This window comes from Protomyctophum parallelum, assembly GCF_964188405.1.
Source record: "Protomyctophum parallelum genome assembly, chromosome: 17".
NCBI classification, from domain to species: Eukaryota; Metazoa; Chordata; class Actinopteri; order Myctophiformes; family Myctophidae; genus Protomyctophum; species Protomyctophum parallelum.
This window is the reverse complement of record NC_139719.1, coordinates 37555890-37579422: the sequence shown is the minus strand read 5'-3', so window position 1 is coordinate 37579422 and position 23533 is coordinate 37555890. Positions and strand designations below refer to the sequence as shown.

At 44.1% G+C, this 23533-nt stretch overlaps 1 protein-coding gene across 6 annotated transcripts in view; it reads right to left on the bottom strand.

Moving 5' to 3' along the window:
* Positions 1-974: 974 nt before the first annotated feature.
* The window catches only part of mrtfba (myocardin related transcription factor Ba), a 40384-nt gene continuing 17825 nt past the window's right edge, over positions 975-23533 (bottom strand). For 2 of the 6 annotated variants that reach the window (XM_083787734.1, XM_083787735.1), the window contains exons 4-17: positions 15022-15087; positions 14374-14429; positions 13811-13886; positions 12735-12896; positions 12232-12410; positions 11733-11876; positions 10748-10995; positions 9353-9527; positions 7120-8139; positions 6295-6534; positions 5471-5623; positions 5012-5149; positions 4771-4831; positions 975-4166 (exon numbers count right to left, since the gene is read on the bottom strand). In XM_083787734.1, the coding sequence (XP_083643860.1) occupies positions 3655-4166; positions 4771-4831; positions 5012-5149; positions 5471-5623; positions 6295-6534; positions 7120-8139; positions 9353-9527; positions 10748-10995; positions 11733-11876; positions 12232-12410; positions 12735-12896; positions 13811-13886; positions 14374-14429; positions 15022-15087 (3230 nt within the window). In that variant the 3' untranslated portion in view covers positions 975-3654. Of the gene's footprint in view, positions 4167-4770; positions 4832-5011; positions 5150-5470; positions 5624-6294; positions 6535-7119; positions 8140-9352; positions 9528-10747; positions 10996-11732; positions 11877-12231; positions 12411-12734; positions 12897-13810; positions 13887-14373; positions 14430-15021; positions 15088-17786; positions 17981-23533 lie in introns of those variants that run through there. The other 4 variants (XM_083787739.1, XM_083787736.1, XM_083787737.1 and 1 more) reach the window with 4 other exon arrangements.

Sequence of the window (23533 nt, the reverse complement as noted above, 5' to 3'; positions counted from 1 at the left end):
TGGCATTTTTCAAGAAAAAACAGCTGACCAATTTTACACGGCACTCAAAATGTATTTCCATCTGCATTTTTCATGTAAGAATGATACCCTTATATAACCCTTTGTTTGACCCTTAAATATCAGTGAAAGGGTTTCAATGAAAATGTACCAACACTGTGGTGTCCATTCTTGTGCCACAGAGGGCCCTAAACTGAGGGATTAGACAAATTCACACCACCATAAGTTTGGCCCCTTGTGGCACATGATTGGGCAACACTGTGGCACTATGGACCAATCAGTTATTGCTTAAGCATACAAGGATGTAACAACGTAAGGTAGATAGGATTTTGAATTATTTAAAATGATGAATTCTAAATTAAAAAATAAAATAAAAGCAGACGTATATTCCAAAAGTGGTATAATAAAGTGAGTCAGTATCAGCCCTATGCAGAATTGATGAGAATATCTTGACTGAAATACTTCAACCAATACCTCAGTAAGTGTGATTTAAAGTGGCAAGACCAAATTCTACAGCCCACATTGAAACGGTCACAGACCAAGCCGAGATCTTGCCTTAATTTACTTGTACTGTCCCCCACATTGGGGTGTCTTGACTTTAACACCGGTCAGGACAGACAGACAACAGTCATCAGAAGCCATTTAAGAAGCATGGTATATCAATTACGTAAGCTGGATAGCAAGTGATTTGGTTTATCTGTATGAACACTAAAACACCACATACTGTATGTTCAGACAGCTGAAGGGCCATGGCCGAGGGAAAACAAGGCTCAACATTTAAAGACATAAAAACAATCATGCACACAGAGATAAGATAACAAACACACACATGCAGAACAACAGACAGGAAGACAAAGTCACACAGTGTCGAGTCAACGCACACACACACACACACACACACACACACACACACACACACACACACACACACACACACACACACACACACACACACACACACACACACACACACACACACACACACACACACACACACACACACACACACACACACACAGAGCTCCTAGTAGAAACAAATATTAGTCATCAAAAACGTTTTGGATTGCTGTGGGTGTTAATCAGGTCTGATAGTTCTACTGGGAAGTGGGAACTACTTCCCTTCTCCTCAAAACCCAAAGTTTGCCAGCCATTTTCACAACCTAAACTCTATTTGACTGAGTGCTATACTATTGACTTTTCGGTTTTTGCTTTACTTTGCTGAAAATAGCCGATCCACAAGCTCAAAATGCAGCTGATCTACAAGCCCACAACGCATCATGTCATGCTGTGAGCTTGTACATTCAACTACGTATATACTGTAGTGTTTAAGTGGTCAAACAGACAAATATTTCTTCAAATATTTCTTATGCGAATAACGTTTGGGTAGCTGCCACAGACCAGTCAAACTCAGTCACACACACGCACGCACGCACATACACGCACGCACAAAGTGCAGAGATACTTCAGGACAGTTCGATACACATATCCCCTTGTCTGAAGAGCACTTTATGCCACATTACAATGTGTTACAATCTGCAGCGTACACCTATACAGACCTATTGCCCACGTGTGTGTCCTATACACTGTCTTTTGTTCCCGTGCCACTGTTGTACGCAAGTTATCCATCACAAGAAAAAAAAAGGAACAGCTGCCAACAATGTGAGGAAAGTCTTAAGTCTTAAACTTCTTAAACCGCCCGTTTAAGAATACATTCAGAATAAAGATAATGGCTGGACAAAGAAGTGTTGAGGTCTCCAGGCCAGAGGAGGTGGTGACTGTCATGTCATCACAATTTGCTGTCACACCATTTATGGTGATCGTTTTGTCGTTTAACTGATCGCCTCAAATTCAGAAATATTTCACATTTCCTTGTTCTGGGGTGTAATGTGCGAGCGAGGCGTGCCGCCAGATTGCCTTGAACCTTTATTAGTGCATAGTTCTCGCAGAATGGGAAGAGCATCCACTCGTCAGGAATTTGAGTCTTTGTTCTCAATAGACAGTTGATCTCGTTGGACCTCGTGAAAGGTCGGAATTTAAAAAAGAGCCCTCTCCAATACTGTGATGAATTCGATTGGCCGGGACACGCATAGTCTGTGTGTTATACATGTACTGTGCAAGTTTACCGGTGTGAATAGAAGCTTGATGGAGAATCGTTCTCATACTTCTCACTGCATGAGTGGTTGCCTGGCTTTGCACCGTGATTTGCAGACAGGCCTAAAGATTGAGCACCCTTACAAATGGAGTCCAAAATATGGGAGACGAGTGTCCACCCCAAGTTCAAAACACACCTTTTTGTCCATTTCAATTATTCAAGGAAATTATCCAATGAATATCGTCTCACTCCATATGTGTGTACTGTAGTGGTAACAATCAAGGCTTTCTAGCTATTTGAAAGTGTTTCAAATGAACATGCAACTCCATTTTCATCAGGCCTATGGTTGTCACAATATGCATGACAAGATAAAGCCCATATACAGTATAGGGCTGACGACTACCAACACAGATTAATGTAGATCTGATCCCAGACTAAGAACATGCCTTTTGCAGGGAAATACTTCCTCCATTTTAGGGTGGTTTCTCTAATGCAGAGCAGGATGGGTCATGTCATCTCCTCTGGGCCTCTGTACTTCCTGCCACTGTGCTTTAACTGTCCACTGAGTCCAACCTAAACTGCCTTTACAAACATCCTTTAAGATGAGTTACTGCCGTTTGACTTTGTGGGGCAGAGTGGCACAAAATAAGTCTGCGTAAACCTGTCAGCCTCTGAGACCTAGTACTGATAGGATATGCTTGGGCTGTCAACTAGGTCCAAACCGTGTAGTACTGTCGGGAACATCTGCCCACACTTCTGTTGTGTTACTGTGGTAACGCAGAAACACAGATCAACATTCTGGCTGTAGGTCACAAACACTCCGGGTCAGGCATGTGTGTTCTCAGCTGATGATATTTTCTTAGCAACCAGCCAAACCACTGGTGGGATAAAGGGGAAACATCTGAGCAACCCATAATACCCGGGCTCTCCATAGCGACACTGCAGTCTAGCAGAGTGTGGTTTGTACAGTATTTACATACAGAGACTTTTTTTCCCCTGCACAATTAATCTCTTCGAATCCACATTGTTCAAAAAGAAAAATAATATTTTCTGTCCTTGATATACCTTTTAATCTAAAAGTGTATGATGTTGATCATCGTACAATAGTCAAATGTGCAAAGTGTTCATTTAACTCTGAAAATGTAAGCATGTATCCGTATGGGTCCACCTCTGCACTCAGAGTTAAAAGAACACTCCTAATGCTATCGTGTATGTGACATCTATTGGCTGTGCAACAATTTATGTAACTTTTGTTCTTTGTCAACTAATGTTGTGCAAATTCTCGCTTGTAAATCTACCGACTTCAGTGTACTGCCTATGCTGCAGGTGGTTGTAGGACAGCGAGTGAATGACTGTTATTGCATGGATGTACCAGAGATATGGTGCAGAATGAGGCGTCATCAGGGGACTCCTTCCTCCTCATCCTCTGACAATCAGTTCTACCACTCCTAAATCCACACCTCTATCTAAGTTCTGCTCTTTGTCTGCTGGTTGCTTAGTTACTCATCTGCCCCGTGGCCATTTCGGTCCCTCTTTCTGTCTGCCAAATGCTCTCTCTCAATCCCTCAGTCCCAGTGTAGCTGCAGGTCCTGCGCGTCCAGGAAGACTGTGGGCATCCCCAGGGGCCCCCCCGCGGGGCCCGGAGGCATGGTGAGGTCCAGCCACTCCATGTTGTCCAGGGTGGGGTCGGACAGGCCCATGTTGAGCGAGGAGGAAGGGGAGGAGGAATCACAGAAGGACAGCTCGGACGTGTCCATGGGCGAGTAGGGCTGCTGGTCCATGAGCTGCGCCTGCAGCTCCTCCATCAGGCCCAAGGTGCGGGGGTCCGACACGGGGGCCGTGCCGCCCAGGGTGCTCTCCAGGAAGGCCTCCAGCTGGTTGTCCGAGGCCAGAGAGGAGAGGCTGGGGGGCATGCGGGGGTCCGCCGCGGGGCTCAGGGTGGGCGGTGGCGCCACCTGGATCTGCGGCGGCGGCCTGCAGAGGACCGTGTTGACCGGGAGGGTGGTGATGCTGGCGGTCACTGGGAGGGGCTTGGGGAGTGTGTTAGCAGCGTCCTGCTGGATGAACGGGGTGATCTCTGGAAACCAGAGGAGAGGCAAGGAAAGGAATATAATGAAGATTAAAGGAACAATAGACAACATTCCGGCAGCCACTAGATGTCACACTTTTACAACACCTCTGTTTGATAAGGTTCACGATTCCCCTATAAGATGGCAAAGGCAGCAGTCATGTAGTCTGCAATGTTGTAATGCAAAGCTGAATGCAAAAATATATTTAGGGATCTTACTCAATGAAACATGGGCAGTGGTGACCGTCAGCTTTCAGCTTACAGAGGTGAACAAATCATACTTTGATCTATCAGTCTGACAACATTTAAATGATTATTTCACAATCATACTTTTTGGAGAAAGCAATACCTTTTCAAAAGCTCTGTGGATGTATTATTGTCTTTTCTTTATTCATTTTCAGAATTCTTTCCCTATAGTATAACTTTTAATGTTGTTCTGCGAAAACCAACAGTTTAGTTTAGTGGAACTGGGGCATTGTGACTTTCATCATACTACCATCTGTCAGGGTGTTTGTGTGTGTGTGTGTGTGTGTGTGTGTGTGTGTGTGTGTGTGTGTGTGTGTGTGTGTGTGTGTGTGTGTGAGTGTGTGGCTGTGTGTGTATGTGTGTGTACCTCCACTCTCGATCAGAATGTCGAACAAGTCATCCATTTGCTGGCTTGTTGCCGTGGGAACCTGAGAAAATAGCCTTTTAGTTAGGAAGAAGTGGAGAGATGTGGAAAAATAGCCTAACAGTGCCTCAAGGCTACTGACTGAAAGTTGATGAGGAGAAAAACAGTGTGTGTGTACATCCTGTCAGTGTCCTTGAATAATATTAGTGTGTGTGCAGCAATGTGTAGAGCATGTATTTCAAACCTGCGAGATGTTGTTGATGTGCAAGTTGCGGGTTTGTTTGACCGCGTCTTCGTAGCGTGGAGGCTCTCTGGTCTTGGGGGCCTGGCTGACTAGAGAGGAGGAATGGATGATGAAGGCAGGCTGAGTTGGAGAGGGACACTGTGGGGGAGAGAGAGAGAGAGAGAGAGAGAGAGAGAGAGAGAGAGAGAGAGAGAGAGAGAGAGAGAGAGAGAGAATAAGTAAGGCACAGAAAGTTCGACAGATGCAGAGAAAAAACACAAGTAACCACGAGAGCCATTAAAACCCTAACACGAAGTTGTAAGAGAATAAAACATAATACATACAGTATAGATACCACAACGTTCCTTTTACGGTACTCGGGTTGTTCTTTCAGTGCCAACCAGAGTGGCAGAGGCCATCCATGTACAGAAAAAAGATAATACACAATATGATGCTTTTCTGGATGTTGTGAGGCCCTACCTTTCTGAGCGGGCCGTTGGAGATGGTACAGTGGTTGGGTGAAGCCCGCGGAGAGAGTCTGTTTTCTGGGGAACTGCTCAGGAAGGACTGGGGATTCAAGTCAGACCTGCTCTGGTTCTCCGAGCTAGTATTATTAGTGTGCACTGTCAGGGTCTGTAGGGACAAGACAAAGTAGTTCAAGGTAATGTCATCAGTTTTTCAAAACCTTTTTTTCGAAAACAAAACAAAACAAAATCAATGGAAGATAAGCCCCTTGTGTTGCAGCATCTCATTTTCAGTACATACAGTATATATTTACATGATTGTTGACGATTGTGGGACATACCGTTACTCTAACTGTATACTTGAGTATAAAGAGCACAGCTCACTAAAATAAAGTCAAGTATGCACATTATGCATGAACAAAAGTCATATCCTGCAAGTCACATGGCTGCTAGCTAAAGCAAGAGACACGCCAATACTGGGCCCAGAGGTCTGCCAGTGTGCCGGTGCTTTGTCTGACCTGTAACAGAGGTCTGCCAGTGCGCGGTGCTGTGTCTGACCTGTAACAGAGGTCTGCCAGTGTGCCGGTGCTTTGTCTGACCTGTAACAGAGGTCTGCCAGTGCGCGGTGCTGTGTCTGACCTGTAACAGAGGTCTGCCAGTGCGCGGTGCTGTGTCTGACCTGTAACAGAGGTCTGCCAGTGTGCCGGTGCTTTGTCTGACCTGTAACAGAGGTCTGCCAGTGCGCGGTGCTGTGTCTGACCTGTAACAGAGGTCTGCCAGTGCGCGGTGCTGTGTCTGACCTGTAACAGAGGTCTGCCAGTGCGCGGTGCTGTGTCTGACCTGTAACATGTGGTTGTGGTTGGCCAGCTGCTGGCTGGGTGTCATCTCCATGGTGGTGCTTTGTAGCTGGGCCAGGCCCTGGGCAGGGCTGGACACTGTGGCCTGCAGCATCGGCTGGCCCTGGGCAGGGCTGGACACTGTGGCCTGCAGCATCGGCTGGCCCTGGGCAGGGCTGGACACTGTGGCCTGCAGCATCGGCTGGCCCTGGGCAGGGCTGGACACTGTGGCCTGCAGCATCGGCTGACATTCACATTCAGGGGAGGAAAGAGAACACAATCCAGTGGTTAAACCCTCTGTTTCAGACGCCTACTTCCGCTTCACAGTTAAGTAGGCCAAACTGTACAAGCAAGGCAATTTAAGATGCGTAAATAAAACACGTCGTTTTCTTTTTCCCAGGCTTTGCCGTCGCAATGAATGGCTGGGTGCTCGATTTCTTTGTGGTTAATCCATTTGGCTTTTGTATCATACTGCAGTACTTTTAAATTGCCACTAAAATATTCAATCAATCAATCCAATTCCTCATGGGACTCCAAGTGTACATGGAACTAAAATGTGTACAAGATAAATTAACTTTGAGAAAATTACACAGTGAAGATTACGGTCTCGGAGACCAATGCTACCAAATGGGCCTGTGGCCTAATGCATATCAAACTGGGAATGCTTGAAATTTAAAAGATTGAGCATCACTGCACTACACAAATCGATCATTCAAGTCTCATCTAATTAGAGCGATTTCTTTAAAAAAATCAAGCATCCCAAAGTCAGAATTAGATGCTTTGAGAAAATGATATGGGTATACAATGCTTATCCTATGGTATATTGTACCTGCAGTTTGACGGTGGTGGTGGGCAGCTGGATGGTGGTGGCACTGCTGGGCAGTGACACAGGGAGCAAGATCTGTGTCGTGGACTGGCCAGCTGTGGTCAACAGCGTCTGGGTTTGACCCGTGCTGGTAAACAGGGTCTGTGGCTGACCCAGTACCTGGGACACGCCACCCTGGTGGCTGATGAAGAACTGCTGCAGGCTGGGTGCTGCCTGTTGGGCCTGCTGGGGGCGAGCATGGAGGTTGGGGCTTAGCTGAGCCTGGGAGACCCGCTGTGAGCTGTGGGACGTTCTCTGGGCCTGGGGCTGGGGGAGTAGCTGGGCTGAGGGTTGCTGCTGAACCTGGGGGATCATTTGCGTCTGTTGTTGCTGGGACTGGGGTTGAGGTCGGGCTGGTTTGGCAGAAGATACAGTCACATCCTCCAGCTTCAGAGCCTGGGGGGCTTGGAGAGAGGCAGGGATGGGAAAGGCAACGGAGGAACAGTTTGACAAAACCCTGCCCTCCGATTTGACCAGGCTGGAGTTCATGGCGGAGGGCACAGAGGTGGGCACACGGTCAGAGCTGGCCACTCCCTGGCCTCTCTTCTCCACCTCCAGCTGCATCTTGAGCTCCTCCACCAGCCGCTGTTCCTGCTCCAGCTTCCTCATCAGCTCCTCAATCTGGCACTCCTTCTCGTGCAGCCTCCTGTCCTTCTCCTCCGGGACCCGGCCCTGCGAGGCCGCCTGCAGCGGGGAGGATCCGGCCTCCACGCGACCCAGGATCACCATCTGAAGGTCCGGAGGCGGGGCCTCGGACATACCCACGTCCTGCGGGACCGGGGTGAAGGAGGAGGAGTTGGCGGGGAAGGGGGAGACCGGAGGGGTGGAGCTGGTGATCTCTGGGGTGACCTCCATGGGGACAGCGGAGACTTTGGAAGGGGTGTTGGGGTTTTCCTGGAAGGGTTTTAGTTTCTCCATCAGGTCGGTTTTAGTTCCCGACACGGGGAGGCCGCGAAGTTTCAGCTCCATTTTTAACTCAGCCACCTGGAATAGAAGACATTAATATAATAATAATAAACTTTATTTATAGAGCACCTTTCATGACACGAGTGCAGCGCAAAGTGCTTTACAAGACAACAAAGTATAAAAACAAATATCAAACAACATAACAATCAAGGCATAATCAATGCATAAAAAGACAAAAGAAATTGGTAAAACAGTGAGATTAAAATCAAAGGATTCAGCCAAATGCTAAAATAAAAAAGTGGGTCTTAAGCTGAGTTTTAAAAACATCACATCAAATGACTCCCCAGTCTTAACAATCAGCCCTTTCTAATGATGCTATAGATAGAGGTTAAGCCAGAGACAGCAGTTTGTTTCAGCGACTTTAATGTCAAGCTGGAGCACCCCCACCCCGCAGGCACAGCCCCCCCCCTTGGACAGGAGAGGAAAATAATATTACATTTAATCAAAACAGATTTCTGTTACTAGGCCTAATACATATGCTGTATCACAGTATCGGCCCCTTATCCTGGTTAATTGCCTGTGTCAGTTTGCTCATGCGTGTGGAGAGGGAAAGTATAAGCCACTTTTCCGTGTGAAAATGAGCGTGCACGAGGCGCGTGCACGTGTCCGCACCACCTAATGAAGGTTCACCACCTCCTACTGTAAATATCTTCCCGCGGCCATGGTCAATCCCCACCATAACCATAATAACTATGCTGTCTCATATGACCATATATCTTAGTAAAATAATATTTGGGGCCGATCAATGGCATAAAGTTGAAGCTGTTCACCACAGTATGGTTTCTTCCCCTACACACCGAGTCTTCACAGCAAAGTGAAACTTCACAGGCAAACAGTGGAAAGAAACATTGTGTGGAATGACAACAATAGCAGCACCAGCCATTATCCTGGCTTCATGTCATTTCAGAGCGAACAAAGTCTCTCACACACACACACACACACACACACACACACACACACACACACACACACACACACACACACACACACACACACACACACACACACACACACACACACACACACACACACACACACACACACTCACACTCACACTCACACTCACACTCACACTCACACTCACACTCACACTCACACTCTGTAGATTCTCTATGTTCACTAGTTTGGGTCCTGGGGAGACAAATCTCTCTTTTGGGTATCGAGCTAAAAGGTTTGGGGAACCAGCTAAATACAGTATTAGCACAGCAGAAGCACGATGATGTCTTGATACCTTCATCTCTTCCAGGTTGGCAGGCAGGACGCCCGGCTTGCGGTTGGACAGGGTGGAGGTGCTGCTGGGCCTCTGCTGGAGCGGAGTGGAGGGCGGAGGAGGTGCAGTCGGCAGGGAAACCATGATGGCGGTTGGCAGGCCGTTGGCACCGGGGCTCTGGGCCTCTGCACCAGTCCTGCAGTGACGGAGGGAGAGAGAGGATGAGTAAAACAGAAGAGGCAAAAAGAGGAGAAGTAGAGGGGAGATCAGAGACCGTGAGCAGGAAGGGGGTATAAAGAAAGGGAGGAAATTAAAGTGATATATTGGAAAGAAGGGAATAAGAAATGTGGAGGGAGGGAGAAGAAGACATGGAAAGACAGAAAGAGAGAGAGAGAACAAGAGATGTCAAGACATGAGAGTAATTACAGGGTATCAGGTACCGTCGCCCATAATCCATCTCGCCCTCGTTCTTTTCCGCCGACCTCATGTCGGCCGCTCAGGTGCGCCGGTTCTTGTATTCTTTATTTTGTTTTTACTGAGAATAAGGTTAGAAATGAGTTTAGGGTTAGGCATAGTTTTACTGGGGTTAAGTTTAGGAATAGGGTTAGGTTTAGGCATAGTTTTACTGAGGTCAAGGTTAGGTTTATCGTTTAAGCATAATATACTTAGGTTACCTTAGGAAGGCTGAGCCGTTCCGCCGGCTGTATGCCCGGGGTGAGTTGGTAAATGGGCGACTAGTTTGGAATTAAATTACAGTACATACAACAGCCTGGGAAGTTTCAGATTATTACGAGCCTTAGTTGCTCAACAACTTAATTTGGGTGAGAGGGTGAGACAGAGAGAAAGAAACAGGAGATGAAGAGGGCAAAAGAGAGGGGATGACGACTAATTAAAGTAGACTGAGAGACAGCAAAACAGAGAGTAGAGAAAAAAAACCCTCTTCTCTCAATATGAACAAACTGTCCTCTATCCTTCACTTCGTGTCTCATTGGCAGAGGTAGTCAATGGAACCACAGCACTGGTTCAAAGGCAGCCTGGCCATGAGGCTCAAAACAGGCAAAAACATCCTGTCAGATATGAATATGTTTTGACAGACCGTTGTTATTGGAAACTACTAGCCAATGGCCCTCGGGATTGCTGAAAACAATATTTTGTTGTTTTCGTCCGCTTTGTTCTGGAACAGAGGAAAACGTTATGTGGAGTCATGGAGGCCGTTAACTATTTCAAATCCAATCAAAGCCAATATGGCGTTTCGAAGGTAAGGCAGAAGCCATTTTCTGCCAACAGTCTAGCCAACATCGCCATACCAGAAGTAGTGTAGAGATTACAGATAGTTCTGTTCAGACATAAGTTTAGAAAAAGTAGGTTCAGTGGGCCTTGTGGTGTAGTGGTCAATGCTTCAAAGAGTTTACATACTTTAAAGGTGCAGGTAGTATAGTCTGGTAGTTGTAATGCTGTTGTTGCTGGCTCAGGATCTGCAGCTGAAGGAACAGCTGTTGTTGCTGCAGTAGTCTAGCGTAGGACGAGTCCATTTGAGCCTCGCTAACATCTAGCTTCTGGTCTGGTGGAACATACTGATGGTACTTCAACTTCTTCACCCTGGGCTTGGGCTCCTTTCCCTTCTTGCTCCGGCTCTTCTCCGATGGGTGTTTGGGCTGGCTTTGCTGTGGCGGACGTGGAAAGAGGAGTTGGGCGAAAAGAGGACATATATTTGTGTAACTTATATAATATATAATGTTGCTGATCTCTGAGGTGGGTGGGTCATTTAGGCCCTTTCATGTCCACATCCATGTTTTCTTCTACAGGCAGGTGTTCGGGTGAATATCACCCACGTTTAGTGATAGAGAAAAATCCCATACACCCACAATGGGCTTTTGTCCCAAGAATGGAGGGATGGGTGGACCAAAGGAGAAGTTCCCAGCTCCATTATGTTTTTCTTTTGGAATATTTTTAAAATAATACCCACATTTTCAGCGATTTTTGCTCCCCTATGATATCAAATTTTCGTGTCGTGATTTAAAAGTAAAGAAGAGTACCTCAAGTTGCCTCAAATCAAATCAAATAATTTTGTAAACAAAACATGTTTCTTCTTCTTTCTAATTATTTGATCGGCCCAAAACATTGTGTTTATTGTCATGATTTGTCACAACTCGAGTTGGCTTTGTCCGCAGCGTAAACGTCTTTAAATAAATACTTTTTGAAAAGTCTATGAGGAAAATGAACAGGGAATTTTTTTCCGGGTCTGGAAAGGGGACTGCGACGTTCTATTGAGATTCTCTTTTCAGGTTTCAGCCAAAGTAATCTAAAAGAATTAATGCAACCTTTCTCCCAAATAAGAGCATTTAGTTATTGATCAATTTAGTGGTTATATTATGGTTTGATGATGAAAGAAAATCCTTACTTTCACCAATGTCGGGCCAGGTTTTGAGGGAGCAACCGTGGTGATTGGCTGAGCAGGGACAGCAACTGGGCGACTCACTGGCTGCTCATTGGTGCGGAGGACTTTCAGGAAGTCAGCAGCTCCTTGCGTAGTGACTGGTAGGGTCTGAAACGCGAGGTTACATAACATACAGAACATCACTTTTAAGTCTGTGAATAAATAAAATGTATTTGCATCTTGTGATCTCTTTTTACCACAACTAATGAAATGTTGCTCTTTTGCGAGATTACTGTATGCCTATGCATCACAATTATTCATCACAAATATCTGTCAATACGTGATTCAATCAATACTGTCAATACAGGTACGTGATGACGTAGCAGGTGTGATTGTGACTTAGCCTGGGTGCTCTACCATGAAATATCATGTGGACTTTTGGACTGTGTTTACTAGTTGCAACTGTACACGACTGTGAACATTTTGCTCAAGGTGCTGCTCTCAGGCAGCACATCTGTATTACCTGTACTGGGGTGTGTGGGATTGCTGGAGGAGTCAGGGTGGTCGCTGAGGAGGGGGTCTCCGGTGTCCTGCTCTCCGCAGGCGAGGGAGTCGAGGTCTGGGACTCCTGGCTGGCAGGCTGCTCTGGGGACAGGGGGTCACAACTGTCCTCGTCAAACACCTTGGGGTAGTTCACCTGGCCTGGGACAACACGGATGGTAGACAGAGCAGGGGGGGGGGGGGGGGGTCAGACATGATCATATGATATCGTTTTTGTCTCCATATCATCACCTTCAACTGTCAACATGTTGTATGTTATTAATCCGTTGTCACACCTAGTACAGTATGTACTAAATACCGTACCTAGTATGTGTAAAACATCCGTTTTTTTGTAGGGGTAGTTGTGATTGATTTTGACATGCTTTAGCTCCAGTGTCTCATACCCATGCAACGAACAAAATCAACCGTAAATAAATATGTCCGGAACATTTCTTCTGTGCATGTATATTGTCCCGTGTCCCTCACCAATAATGGCCTCTTTGAGGGTGGAGTCTACAGGCAGGATGTTCTTCTCCACCAGCTCCAAGGGACCGGGCCGCTGGGCTAACTTCTCGTTCAGGTTGTCAGCCAGCCGAGCCCTCTTCAACCTCATCTGGGTAGCCTGCAACGAGGGCTCTGCTCCCGTCTCTGGTCGAAACAAACAAGATACTCAGAATCAGAATCAACCTTTATTGTCACATCACATAACAAGTAAGGTGGGTGAACATCTTGGTTGTGCAGGCTCATCATTGCAAAATAAATAGGATAGAGAGAACAGAGCATAAAGTGCATAATATGACTAATCTGCATGATAGAATTGTGGGTGCATAATAAGTAAATGTACCCACAGATACTAAGTAAAATACTCTCTTAACCCGTTTTGACCTGAGATCAGATTCTAAAAATGTCTTCTACATCCTGACAGTTTTCTGAAAAAGCTATGTTTCCATGTCAGTCGTTCTTTGATTTTTCAAAGATAGCAGACCTACAAGCTCGTAAGCGCGCCACTCGGTATTATTTTCAATAGCTAAAGCATAACATAATGCTAACACCAAAAGGGGTTCCCGCCCAAAATGGGTTAAGTAATTATCGACAGTTTGGATTATTTACTGTACTCATGTGTCTCTATTCTGGTGCTACAAAGTATTTCATTCACTTTTGTAGCAAAAGGTAGGAGTAATGTTTCAGCTCCCAAGCTGCCCCACTCGTCCTTTTCCTAGTGTGGGGCGTTAAGGGTAGGCATCACATTTCCTCTTTAATACTAATGGAACAGCAAGGCAAGGTGTTAAAGTCTCTGGACTCTTGTATAATTCAGGGTTTTAAAGGGGCAAGGTGAGTGCTATTTAAACAGGTGGATCGAGCAAATAAAGACAAATGTCACATGATATATGCAGATTATTTTGCATTTATATCTGTTTTCAATGGTGTAGGGTGGCTTTTCAATGTATTTGTATAGCTTTAAGTGTACTTTTTCATTTGATGGGTCCTTTCTCACACGTTTCCTTTTTTCCTACTTAATTTCCACTTTGTTCTAAAGACAAATGTCAGTCAAAGACCAGTACCTTGGAGGATGTGCATCCTGACCAGCTCTGCTCGTTCTGGACGACTGCGGATCTTATGTTTCAGGAAGTTCTCAGTCTAAAGCAACAAACAATAGAAACAGCATGCTCAGAGAAAACTACATCAGCCTCCCATGTGTCTCCCATCAACACCTGAATCACATAACCTTGATGGCAAGGATATTTCCTTTCACTGCAATAAAACGAAAAAAATACTGGTCTTGAAATCATGGGCATGTGAAGGCATTTCTTTGAAAGAATACAATGAAAGTTCTGCTTCTGCTTGCATAAAGGCTTTGAGTATTTGTTTTTTACCATACTTCTCTTTTCCTCTGTCTGACACCTCAACAATTCAATAACTTCTACAGTAAGTATTATTATGAACCCTATTCTGGGCATGTCATAATAAATGGATATTTGGCAAAAATGGGATAACATTTGGCAAAAATACGCAAAATTACCAATCTACACAATGTGTCACAACTCACAACAAGCTTCTAGATCGGCAATTATCACTAATTGATAATTGAGGGTTTAGGTGGTTAAATAAATGCTGAATGTCTTACCCTGGCTCTCTCCAAGCTGCGTATCTGCCCATGGAAAACCGCCGGACTCTTTAAAGCTGCAGCAGAAAGACAGACCAGTTACGTGAACATGCATGTCCAAACACGATGCGTGTCTGAAAAAACATACTGTAAACATTGTCCTATCAAACACGTTTATCGAATAAATTTATCGCACCAATCGGTATGAATTCAACTGGGTATTGTTTTGTTGGTGTTGTAAACCCACGCTAATCTCACTTCGGCTAGTTTATTTAGAATAAAACATAGAAGCAATGGACAAAACCAAAAACAGCAGCTGGTCTGGTCTGGTCTGTGTGTGTTAGGTAAGCTGTTGTGTATGTGTGTGTGATGGTCTGATCTGGTCTGTGTGTGTTAGGTAAACTGTAGTGTATGTGTGTGTGATGGTCTGGTCTGGTCTGTGTGTGTTAGGTAAGCTGTAGTGTATGTGATGGTCTGGTCTGGTCTGTGTGTGTTAGGTAAGCTGTTGTGTATGTGTGTGTGATGGTCTGGTCTGGTCTGTGTGTGTTAGGTAAGCTGTTGTGTATGTGTGTGTGTGTGTGTGTGTGTGTGTGTGTGTGTGTGTGTGTGTGTGTGTGTGTGTGATGGTCTATTATTATTATTATGGGTGTGTGATGGTCTGGCACTTACGTGGCATTATGCCTTGGTCCACCAGTTGCTCTCTGGTACGCCTTTGTTGCAGCCTTAACTGCAGAACTGGAGGAGGGAGAGAGACAGAAAGAGTGTGTTAAGATTTAGTTGGTCAAACACTGTGCACAAAGATGCTATGCACACCTTGTCCTTGTAGTTCTGCCGGTCCACAGGAGAGTAAACTGAACAGTAGTCTTCAAGGGGACAAGGTGGTGGCCACACATACTGGTAGCCAAAGTGTAAATTCTTTATTTATAGGATGCAGAGTACAGAAACCAACGTTTCCGCAGTTAACAGAGACAAACGTTTTCGCAGTCAACTGCCTTCGTCTTCCCTGAAGAGGGCAGTTAACTGGTTTCTGTACTCTGCGTTCTATAAATCAAGTATTGGTAGTTTGGCTACCAGTGTGTGCGACGTTATGCAAGACAAAGGAAACACCTCAACCTGAGTCAATGCGATAACGTTTACCACAAAACAACAAACATTTACCTAAACGCTACCGACATTTTTCATCTCATCTGATCTAAACAACAGATGGCTGATTCAAATAATAGTCACATCCGCTATGTGATCATTTGGGGAATGTGTGTTTTAAACTGTGTAAACTACATACTGTACTGTGTACTCACTGTACTGTATGACCAAAAGTCCCTTTCGAATTGGTGTTTTAAATGACTGCCCTTTGTTCCAGTAAATGAAAATATTCGTGCTACAGCTATGACATTCTAGACAATTGTGTGCTTCCACTTTCTCGGAACAGTTAGCCGGAAGGCCATTTCCTTTTTTCCGAATGAATCCCCCTGTGACCAGAATGAACAGAAAACGCCTGCACACTGACAAATGTTTAGATTTGTTTTATAAAGTAAAAAACCCAAAATGTGTGTGTGTGTGTGTGTGTGTGTGTGTGTGTGTGTGTGTGTATGTGTGTATGTGTATGTGTATATATATATATATATATGGGGGAGTGTGGGCACAGGGGGACTGTTGCAAAATAAATTGGACGCACACAATTGTCTAGAATGTCATATAGCTGTAACATTACTACTTCCATTAACAGGAAAAAAGAACAGCAATTAAAATCACTCATTATAAAGGATGCCCACTGTCTTTTGGTCACATAGTGTAAGTCCAATACAGTGATTATATTGACAGTGTTAAGTGCAAGTAAGTAAACACACTCAATCAATACCAAGAGTTGTTTTCAGAGTGACAGTGTCAGAGAACATGGAAGAATGAAGACAAAGTAAGATTCATTGAGTATGAGCGAAGAACCAATTGAAATGATGTAATGTAAGTGTTTGACAGTTGGATTTGTCCGTTGGTTGTGTAAATATATTAAATAATATGCTGCTGCTATTGCTGTCATCTTGGCCTACTTTTTATTCAAAGGGTAACTTCTTTTTAAATAATCTTTTAATCCACTGGAATTTTATAACATGTGTATTGTAGTCTTATGTAATGCTCTGCTTAGTTACCAAAAGAAATCCAGCAGGATATGTCCAGCAGAACTTATCCAACATCTGGCAAAAATAGTTGTAGCTAAAATACTTGTATTGATTATTGCATTAAATATGTTTCTTCCAAGCCCAGATGAAAGGTACTGCTGAGGACAGGCCACTTGGCCAATTCTAAGCAGGGTTTTGCGTAATCAATGACGTGTGCAAGCACTATATTCCTAATTATATGTACAGACTGGCTAAACTGGTGCATGGGTTTGAGTGAAAACAACACACATTTGCTGTCCAATTTGTCCCCAAACAATTGCCAGTGTATCAGGAAAGGATAGACAATAGACATGGTTCCTCTCCCATTGAGTTGGACCTTGCTACAAATGCATGCACTCATCGTACTGTAAAGCAATTTGGATAAAAGCTTCCAGCAAATGCAATTTTATTATATTACTACGCCACAATACCACAGACACATCTGTATTAGGGGGAATTTTGGCTGCACATGAGGGTTGAAAACAAAATCACAACAGAAGAGTTAAAGGATAAAACAGTGAAAGACTGTGCAACTTGAAAGTCCCAGAAAATCTGCATAATGTACTATACTTGTGAGGTCCTGTCCGTGCTGGGTTCATGGTTATGCAAAATGTTGTGCATGAAATCTGTGAAGAGCAGTCTACAAATTTTGGCAATACAATTCAATTGACTTGACCTGGTTTTGGGGGGCAATAGGCAAGACAAGGCAACTGAACAGGAAGCACTGCATTTGCTAATGCACTACTTTTCTCAACTGGCAGAGAGAATGACAGCGAGAGCTGTAGCTTATTAAAAACGGATTCATTTGGATTAAACATTTGTCATTTCAGCAAATAACATCTTTTATCTTCTCTTTTTTACTGCAGCTCATAATATAAGCTTTCACTTCACTTAATATAATATCATTATATAAAGTGAATGTGTATGTTTTCACGCCACCATGGTGCTGAATAAGCACATTGCCAGTGGTCAGATAAACACATATTCCTATTCAACTGATCAGTCACAATATTCAGGACTAACATTCTTCCTCTGTAAAAGCTCAATAAATGACATAATAATCACCCGTTACTTTTGTGTAAATATTAATATTGGTCCATAACTTTGCTTAGCTGCAATGCTATTCAGGACTTAAAATCCAAAAGTACATTCCCTAGAAATAAATGCACTTAAAGCCTATTCTTCTAAATGTTTTGACCAAGCGTTTCTTTCTTTGTGACGGCCGTGAACGTTCTGAAAAATCAACCCAATTTCCACTGACGAGTCACAGTCAGGCCTCACCTGCACGGAATCTGTCGTGACAGTCAACAGGGTTCTCCACCTCCATAAAGGCCATAGTCCAAGTCTCAGAGAACCACCCAGAATCACCACATTAGTTCCTACTTCCTACATGGAACAATAGTCGACAATATTCCACAATATAGTATACAAGCCAACTGGACCATCAGACAGTCTCCAGCTCAGGGAAGTCCTTAGGCTATTTGGTCCCCACAGAACCGGCTACTGTTCCACAACCTCAGCATGTACACTGCTGGAGCTGCAGCAAGAGAATCCGCAGGGCTACAAAGCCCCCTGAGTGTTCCTAAATACCCAGAGCACTGCACGTGCTAAAGCCTGTCCCTTCTCTCTCCCTCTCACAGTCCGTCTATCACTCCCTCTGTTTGTCTTTCACCACTGCTTCTTGTTTTTCTATCAAGCAGCCAGCCACAACTGCCCTCCCCTTTCGCAGTTTCACTTCTCTCAGTTAGCCTTTCTGCTACCTCCCCGACTTATATTCAGCCAGTTTGAAATGGGTGATATTGGGGCCGTCGTGCTTTTGGAGATTTTCCAAACAGCAGTTGCGTGAATGGGTCAACATCTACGACCCACAGTTTTTAAGTGACGTTATTTAGGCCAACATTCCTTTACAAAAGGCGTTTAATTAACGTGTGATGAAGCAATCTCCCAACACTCATCAGTCATCATGTTCACACTTTGTGCTCCCCTCTGTGGAAGGTTCCACTGTAGTAAAACAGATGCCCAGCGAGCAGAGGGATGTCCAAAACTAGAAAGTATTTGAATTTGAAGTGGCTAGAGTGGCCATCTTCAAATAGGATCCCTGGCTCTTCCTGACTCCGTGTAGAGATGTCCCTGTCCCTGAGCAGGACACGGAACCCCTAATTGCTCCTGTGTGCTCTACTGGTATGGGTCAAATGCAGAGATGTCATTTCCCCTCAGGGATCATTATAGAAATGGTTAAAGCCTTTTTTTAACTGCATGTTTTAGTATTTGTCTTATGTCCAACGTGACACTGTCGTTAATTAAACTCACTGAAAAGGCTCTTCCTGGCCCAAATGTTCGTGAGAAAGACAACGCTGCAGATTTGCGGTGTTGCAATTATTGTAACAGTTTGTCTGTTTCTATGTTACATCCAGAGGAACTGTTCCAGCTCCAGCAAGTAACCCCCAAGGTAAAGGTAAGATGTCCAAGTCAGAACTGATGGCAAATGTGGCAATAATAATGTGCCTGTTGAAATGATATTCGACAAATTCACCAGCCCCAGTATGTTACCAGACTAGAGTAAAGTAAAAATTCCAATAGCAAATCACAAATACTTCAAGCAATACAGCACAGTTTGAACACTATGTGTAATGTGCATTTTGTACAAATGTCATTTTTATGTCAGTTCTTTTTGGCCATTTATAACTAACAGGCATTGTCAAACATTTACCAGCTATTGGCTGGTGTTGACACACACACACACACACACACACACACACACACACACACACACACACACACACACACACACACACACACACACACACACACACACACACACACACACACACACACACACACACACACACACACACACACACACACACACACACACACAAGTTCATTGTTTGTGTGAAGGTGAGACAGAGACATTCTGACAGAGACTGACCTTCCTCTCTATTACAACACCAGTTTCCCGTACAAGCGAGGAGTTAGCCTACAGGGTATGGACAACAGTGGAGGCATTAGCCTAGGATGGCATGAATGCGATACTGCCTGGCCTCTCTTTTATTCTCTAGATTTTCATTCACACGTGATTCAAGCTACTGGCCTTCTCAGGGCAATTTTATATAGTGTCGAATTATATATGGATGTGCGAGGATGTGTTATCAGAAGTGTGGTAAATATATTTAGGTCATAATTATTGATCAACTATTTCACACTGATGAGACTGCAAGGGAGAACTGAGAGTCTCTCACAGCACATTCCATGAAAGCAGCCACCATTGGTAGGGGGTTGTGGAGATCCTTATCAGTGCCAGTCAAGGGAACAAAGAGATTTATGACCTGGCAGGAAAGACATCTGAGACTCTGAAACTGAGCAGAACATGTAGAGGGAGAAACCATGGTCTGGTAATTCTTTCTTTTCATTGAGTAAAATGTGTTCTAAATGTAACCAATATTATACTGGGTTAGTAAAGCCTAGATAATATAGGAATGTAATGATCTTACAGGTAATCTAGACATTTGATCTAGAGATAAGCAGCAGCTCACTTGACAGGAAGTGATGGGAGCTGTTGCGAGGGGCTGATGTCAGAATCCACAGGCAAAGGTGTCTGTGGCTTCTCATTGGCTAAAGACGGGGGCAGAAAAACTGACCCCGCGATCTGATTGGTTGCAAAAGCAAACCACTTCTTTAAGTAACTGTTTGGTCCAGAAGTTGAGTTAGATTCTACACCATACCACCGTGACAAGGTGCATGAGGCCAGCGGTAAATATAATCATATGATATGTGCATTATTCCATAAATATGTTATAAATGTGTAATATGATAATTAGGTTGTAACCAAATGTTTATATGTGTTCTTGTCTCCAATCAATCAATAATCTTGATGGTAGATTTAAAACCACACACACAAATTAAGTGGCACACGTCACACAACAAGTGGCACACGCCACACATAGTTACAAGTGTTCAATAACCACATTTCACCAAATAAGAGCAGGTTAGGCTTTAGACTTTAAGGGCGTGCCAAATGCACAGGATCCAAGGTACTATTTGTCAGTCTGCATTGGGGAAGTTTGAACAAACGTGTGAATGTTATATGTGTTTATGTTTAAGGAATGAACTAATAAAACCCTATAAAAAGCATGTTTGATTCGTAAAACAAGGAAATTATTGAAGCATTAAATAAATCAATTGTGCGTATTAAACGTAGCTTATCTGCTGTATCTCTTGGGAATTCGGATCCCGGCAAATCTCACCGAAAACCGGACATATAGTATTCTTTTTAAATCCATTAAAATACAGAGAAACAGCACTAGTGAAAAGTGCCAATTAATAGATAGAATATTTATTTTCAATACAAATTGGTAGTGGAATGAACCTTCCCTATTTCAGTGGAACTATGTTTCACACGATCAACATGGAATGAACCTTCCCTATTTCAGTGGAACTACTGTAGGGTTAGGCCAAAGAACTGGTTCCTGTGGCATGTGCATGGCCTGTTTACTACAGCCTGGGTTCCAGCCTGATTCGCAGATCTGAAAATATCACTGTGCTACTCAGTCTGGACAGTCTCCTATTCTCCACAGGTAGGCGGGATATATGAAGGTTGAAATGGAACCGTGGCTTCTCATTGGTCTGTGGTGCGGGTTGAGGAAAAACACCAGTTTGACGCTGTATCAATGCGCACTGCGCAGCTACTGCTGTTGTACTGCAACGTCCCCTTATCATTCACTAAAATCACCTCACACGGCCGTAATTTTTTTTTGTACTACTCAATCTGACAGTGGACTACTTAATCGTTTACTTTTTACCGTATACTGTAGGTTTTTACTCCCAAGTCTCAAATGGCACCAGAGTGGTGCCGGCTGATGACGTATCAGCAACAACGTGGCTATACGCAACAGTTGACGTTATGAAATGCGAGCCAAGCAGCCTCTGTCCAGACCGAGTATAGCGCAGTGACATTTTCATATCCGCAGAACGCAGCGGCTTGAACCCAGGCAATATGTTTACACTGGTATCGGCCCTTATTTGTCATATCGGTATCTGTGAAATTGCCAGTCTAACCACAGATCCGACACAGGGGTAAGGGGTTGACATTATGGCAGGTAAATAAAATGTTGGGACATGTGGAGTTTGCTTTGGAGTTGCCCAAACTGCAAGTGCACATTTGAGTGAGGAGTCTGCTATAAACACAACACAAGATATATAGCTAGATAGCTATAAAACACAACATGAGATATATAGCTAGATAGCTATAAAACACATGAGATATATAGCTAGATAGCTATAAAACACATGAGATATATAGCTAGATAGCTATAAACACAACACCAGATATATAGCTATATAGCTGTAAACACAACATAAGATATATAGCTAGATAGCTATAAACACAACACGAGATATACTGTATAGCTAGATAGCTATAAACACAACATGAAATCACAACACCAGTATCGGTATTCTGTATCGGTATCTGCTAACACAGAAATGTAGGTATCGGGATCGGATCGGAAGCGAAAAAAAGTGTATCGGGACATCCCTAGTAGTTAGAGGCACTTACTTACCCCAATTACAGTCCCACCCTTTACAAAAGCTGTAATTAAGGGGCAAAAACAAACAATTGCACCAGAACTCCTCAGTTTCCCCAACAAACTCCATGTTGTTTCCCCCCCCCCCCCTCCCCTCCCGTGGCAGAGCCTTGCTCCAGACGGGTGACTTGGTCGAGGTCCAAGGCTGCGAGTTGTGTTCATGATTGTGGTCTCCAGTCACCTGAGTGTTACAACGCAATACGACGGGAGGAATTCTGCAGTTGGCAAAAGGACTAAGGGAGCTTACTGGGTAGGAAAATATTAGGTATGCATGTGTGTGTGTGTGTGTGTGTGTGTGTGTGTGTGTGTGTGTGGGGGTGTGTGTGTGTGTGTGTGTGTGTGTGTGTGTGTGTGTGTGTGTGTGTGTGTGTATCCCTGGAGGGGAAATGAGTGCAGAAAATATGATGATGATGACAGAGCTCTGCTACTGTTGTCATTCCACACAAGTTTTCCACTGTCAGACAGACAGATTAGTCTGTAAAGTTTTACTTCTAGAATAGATCATCTCCTGTCTATTATACGATTATACAAATGCAGGCCCCGTACTGGAAGTAGCCCGTTTTTATTTATATAAACGTAGGCACATCCACACAGTGGCAGCAGTGGCTCAGGGGTAGAGTGCCTGGATGGTAACCGTAAGGTTGCCAGTTCAAACCTGGGCTCCCCCAGAGTTACTGTCGAAGTGTCCTTGAGCAAGACACTGAACCCCTAATTGCTCCCGATGTGCTAGTTGGTGCCTTGCATGGTTTCCGCTGCCATCGGTGTATGAATGGGTGAATGTAATGCACAATCTCTGTAAAGCGCCTTGGATAAAGGCGCTATATAAATGCACCATTTACCATTTACCACACACACACACAAAAAAAAAAAAAAGTATTTCAGAGTTGTTCAAAGTAACTCAATTTCATAGCGCGCGCGCATGCGCGCACGCACGCACGCACACACACACACACACACACACACACACACACACACACACACACACACACACACACACACAGAGAGAACAGCTTTAGCTCCAAGTTAGCTGTGTCTGTTTATGAGAGACATTTAAAGAGCTCTGGCGATGTGCTGGTGTTAATTTCCTATGTAATGGCAAGGTAGTGCTCTCCTGAATCACAACAGTGACCTGTTGGACTGCCTTATTGTATGATATTTCCATTTGACAGGAGTAAGACAATAATTTTGAATGAAAAAGCCCATAATATACTATAACAATATACACTACAACAAGATATGCGATCATTATCGACAATTAGGAAACTAAAACTTCTCATTTCAACACCAAAACCATCAACTGTCCAGATCAAAACACTGCAAAAATAGACACAGTTAAAGTATTTGCTACACACAATAGAACTACTATGGCAAGCTCCCCGATATGGGTTTCAACACTGTCCCTGTACTGTCCACTGTACTGTCCCAAGCTCCCTGATATGGGTTTCA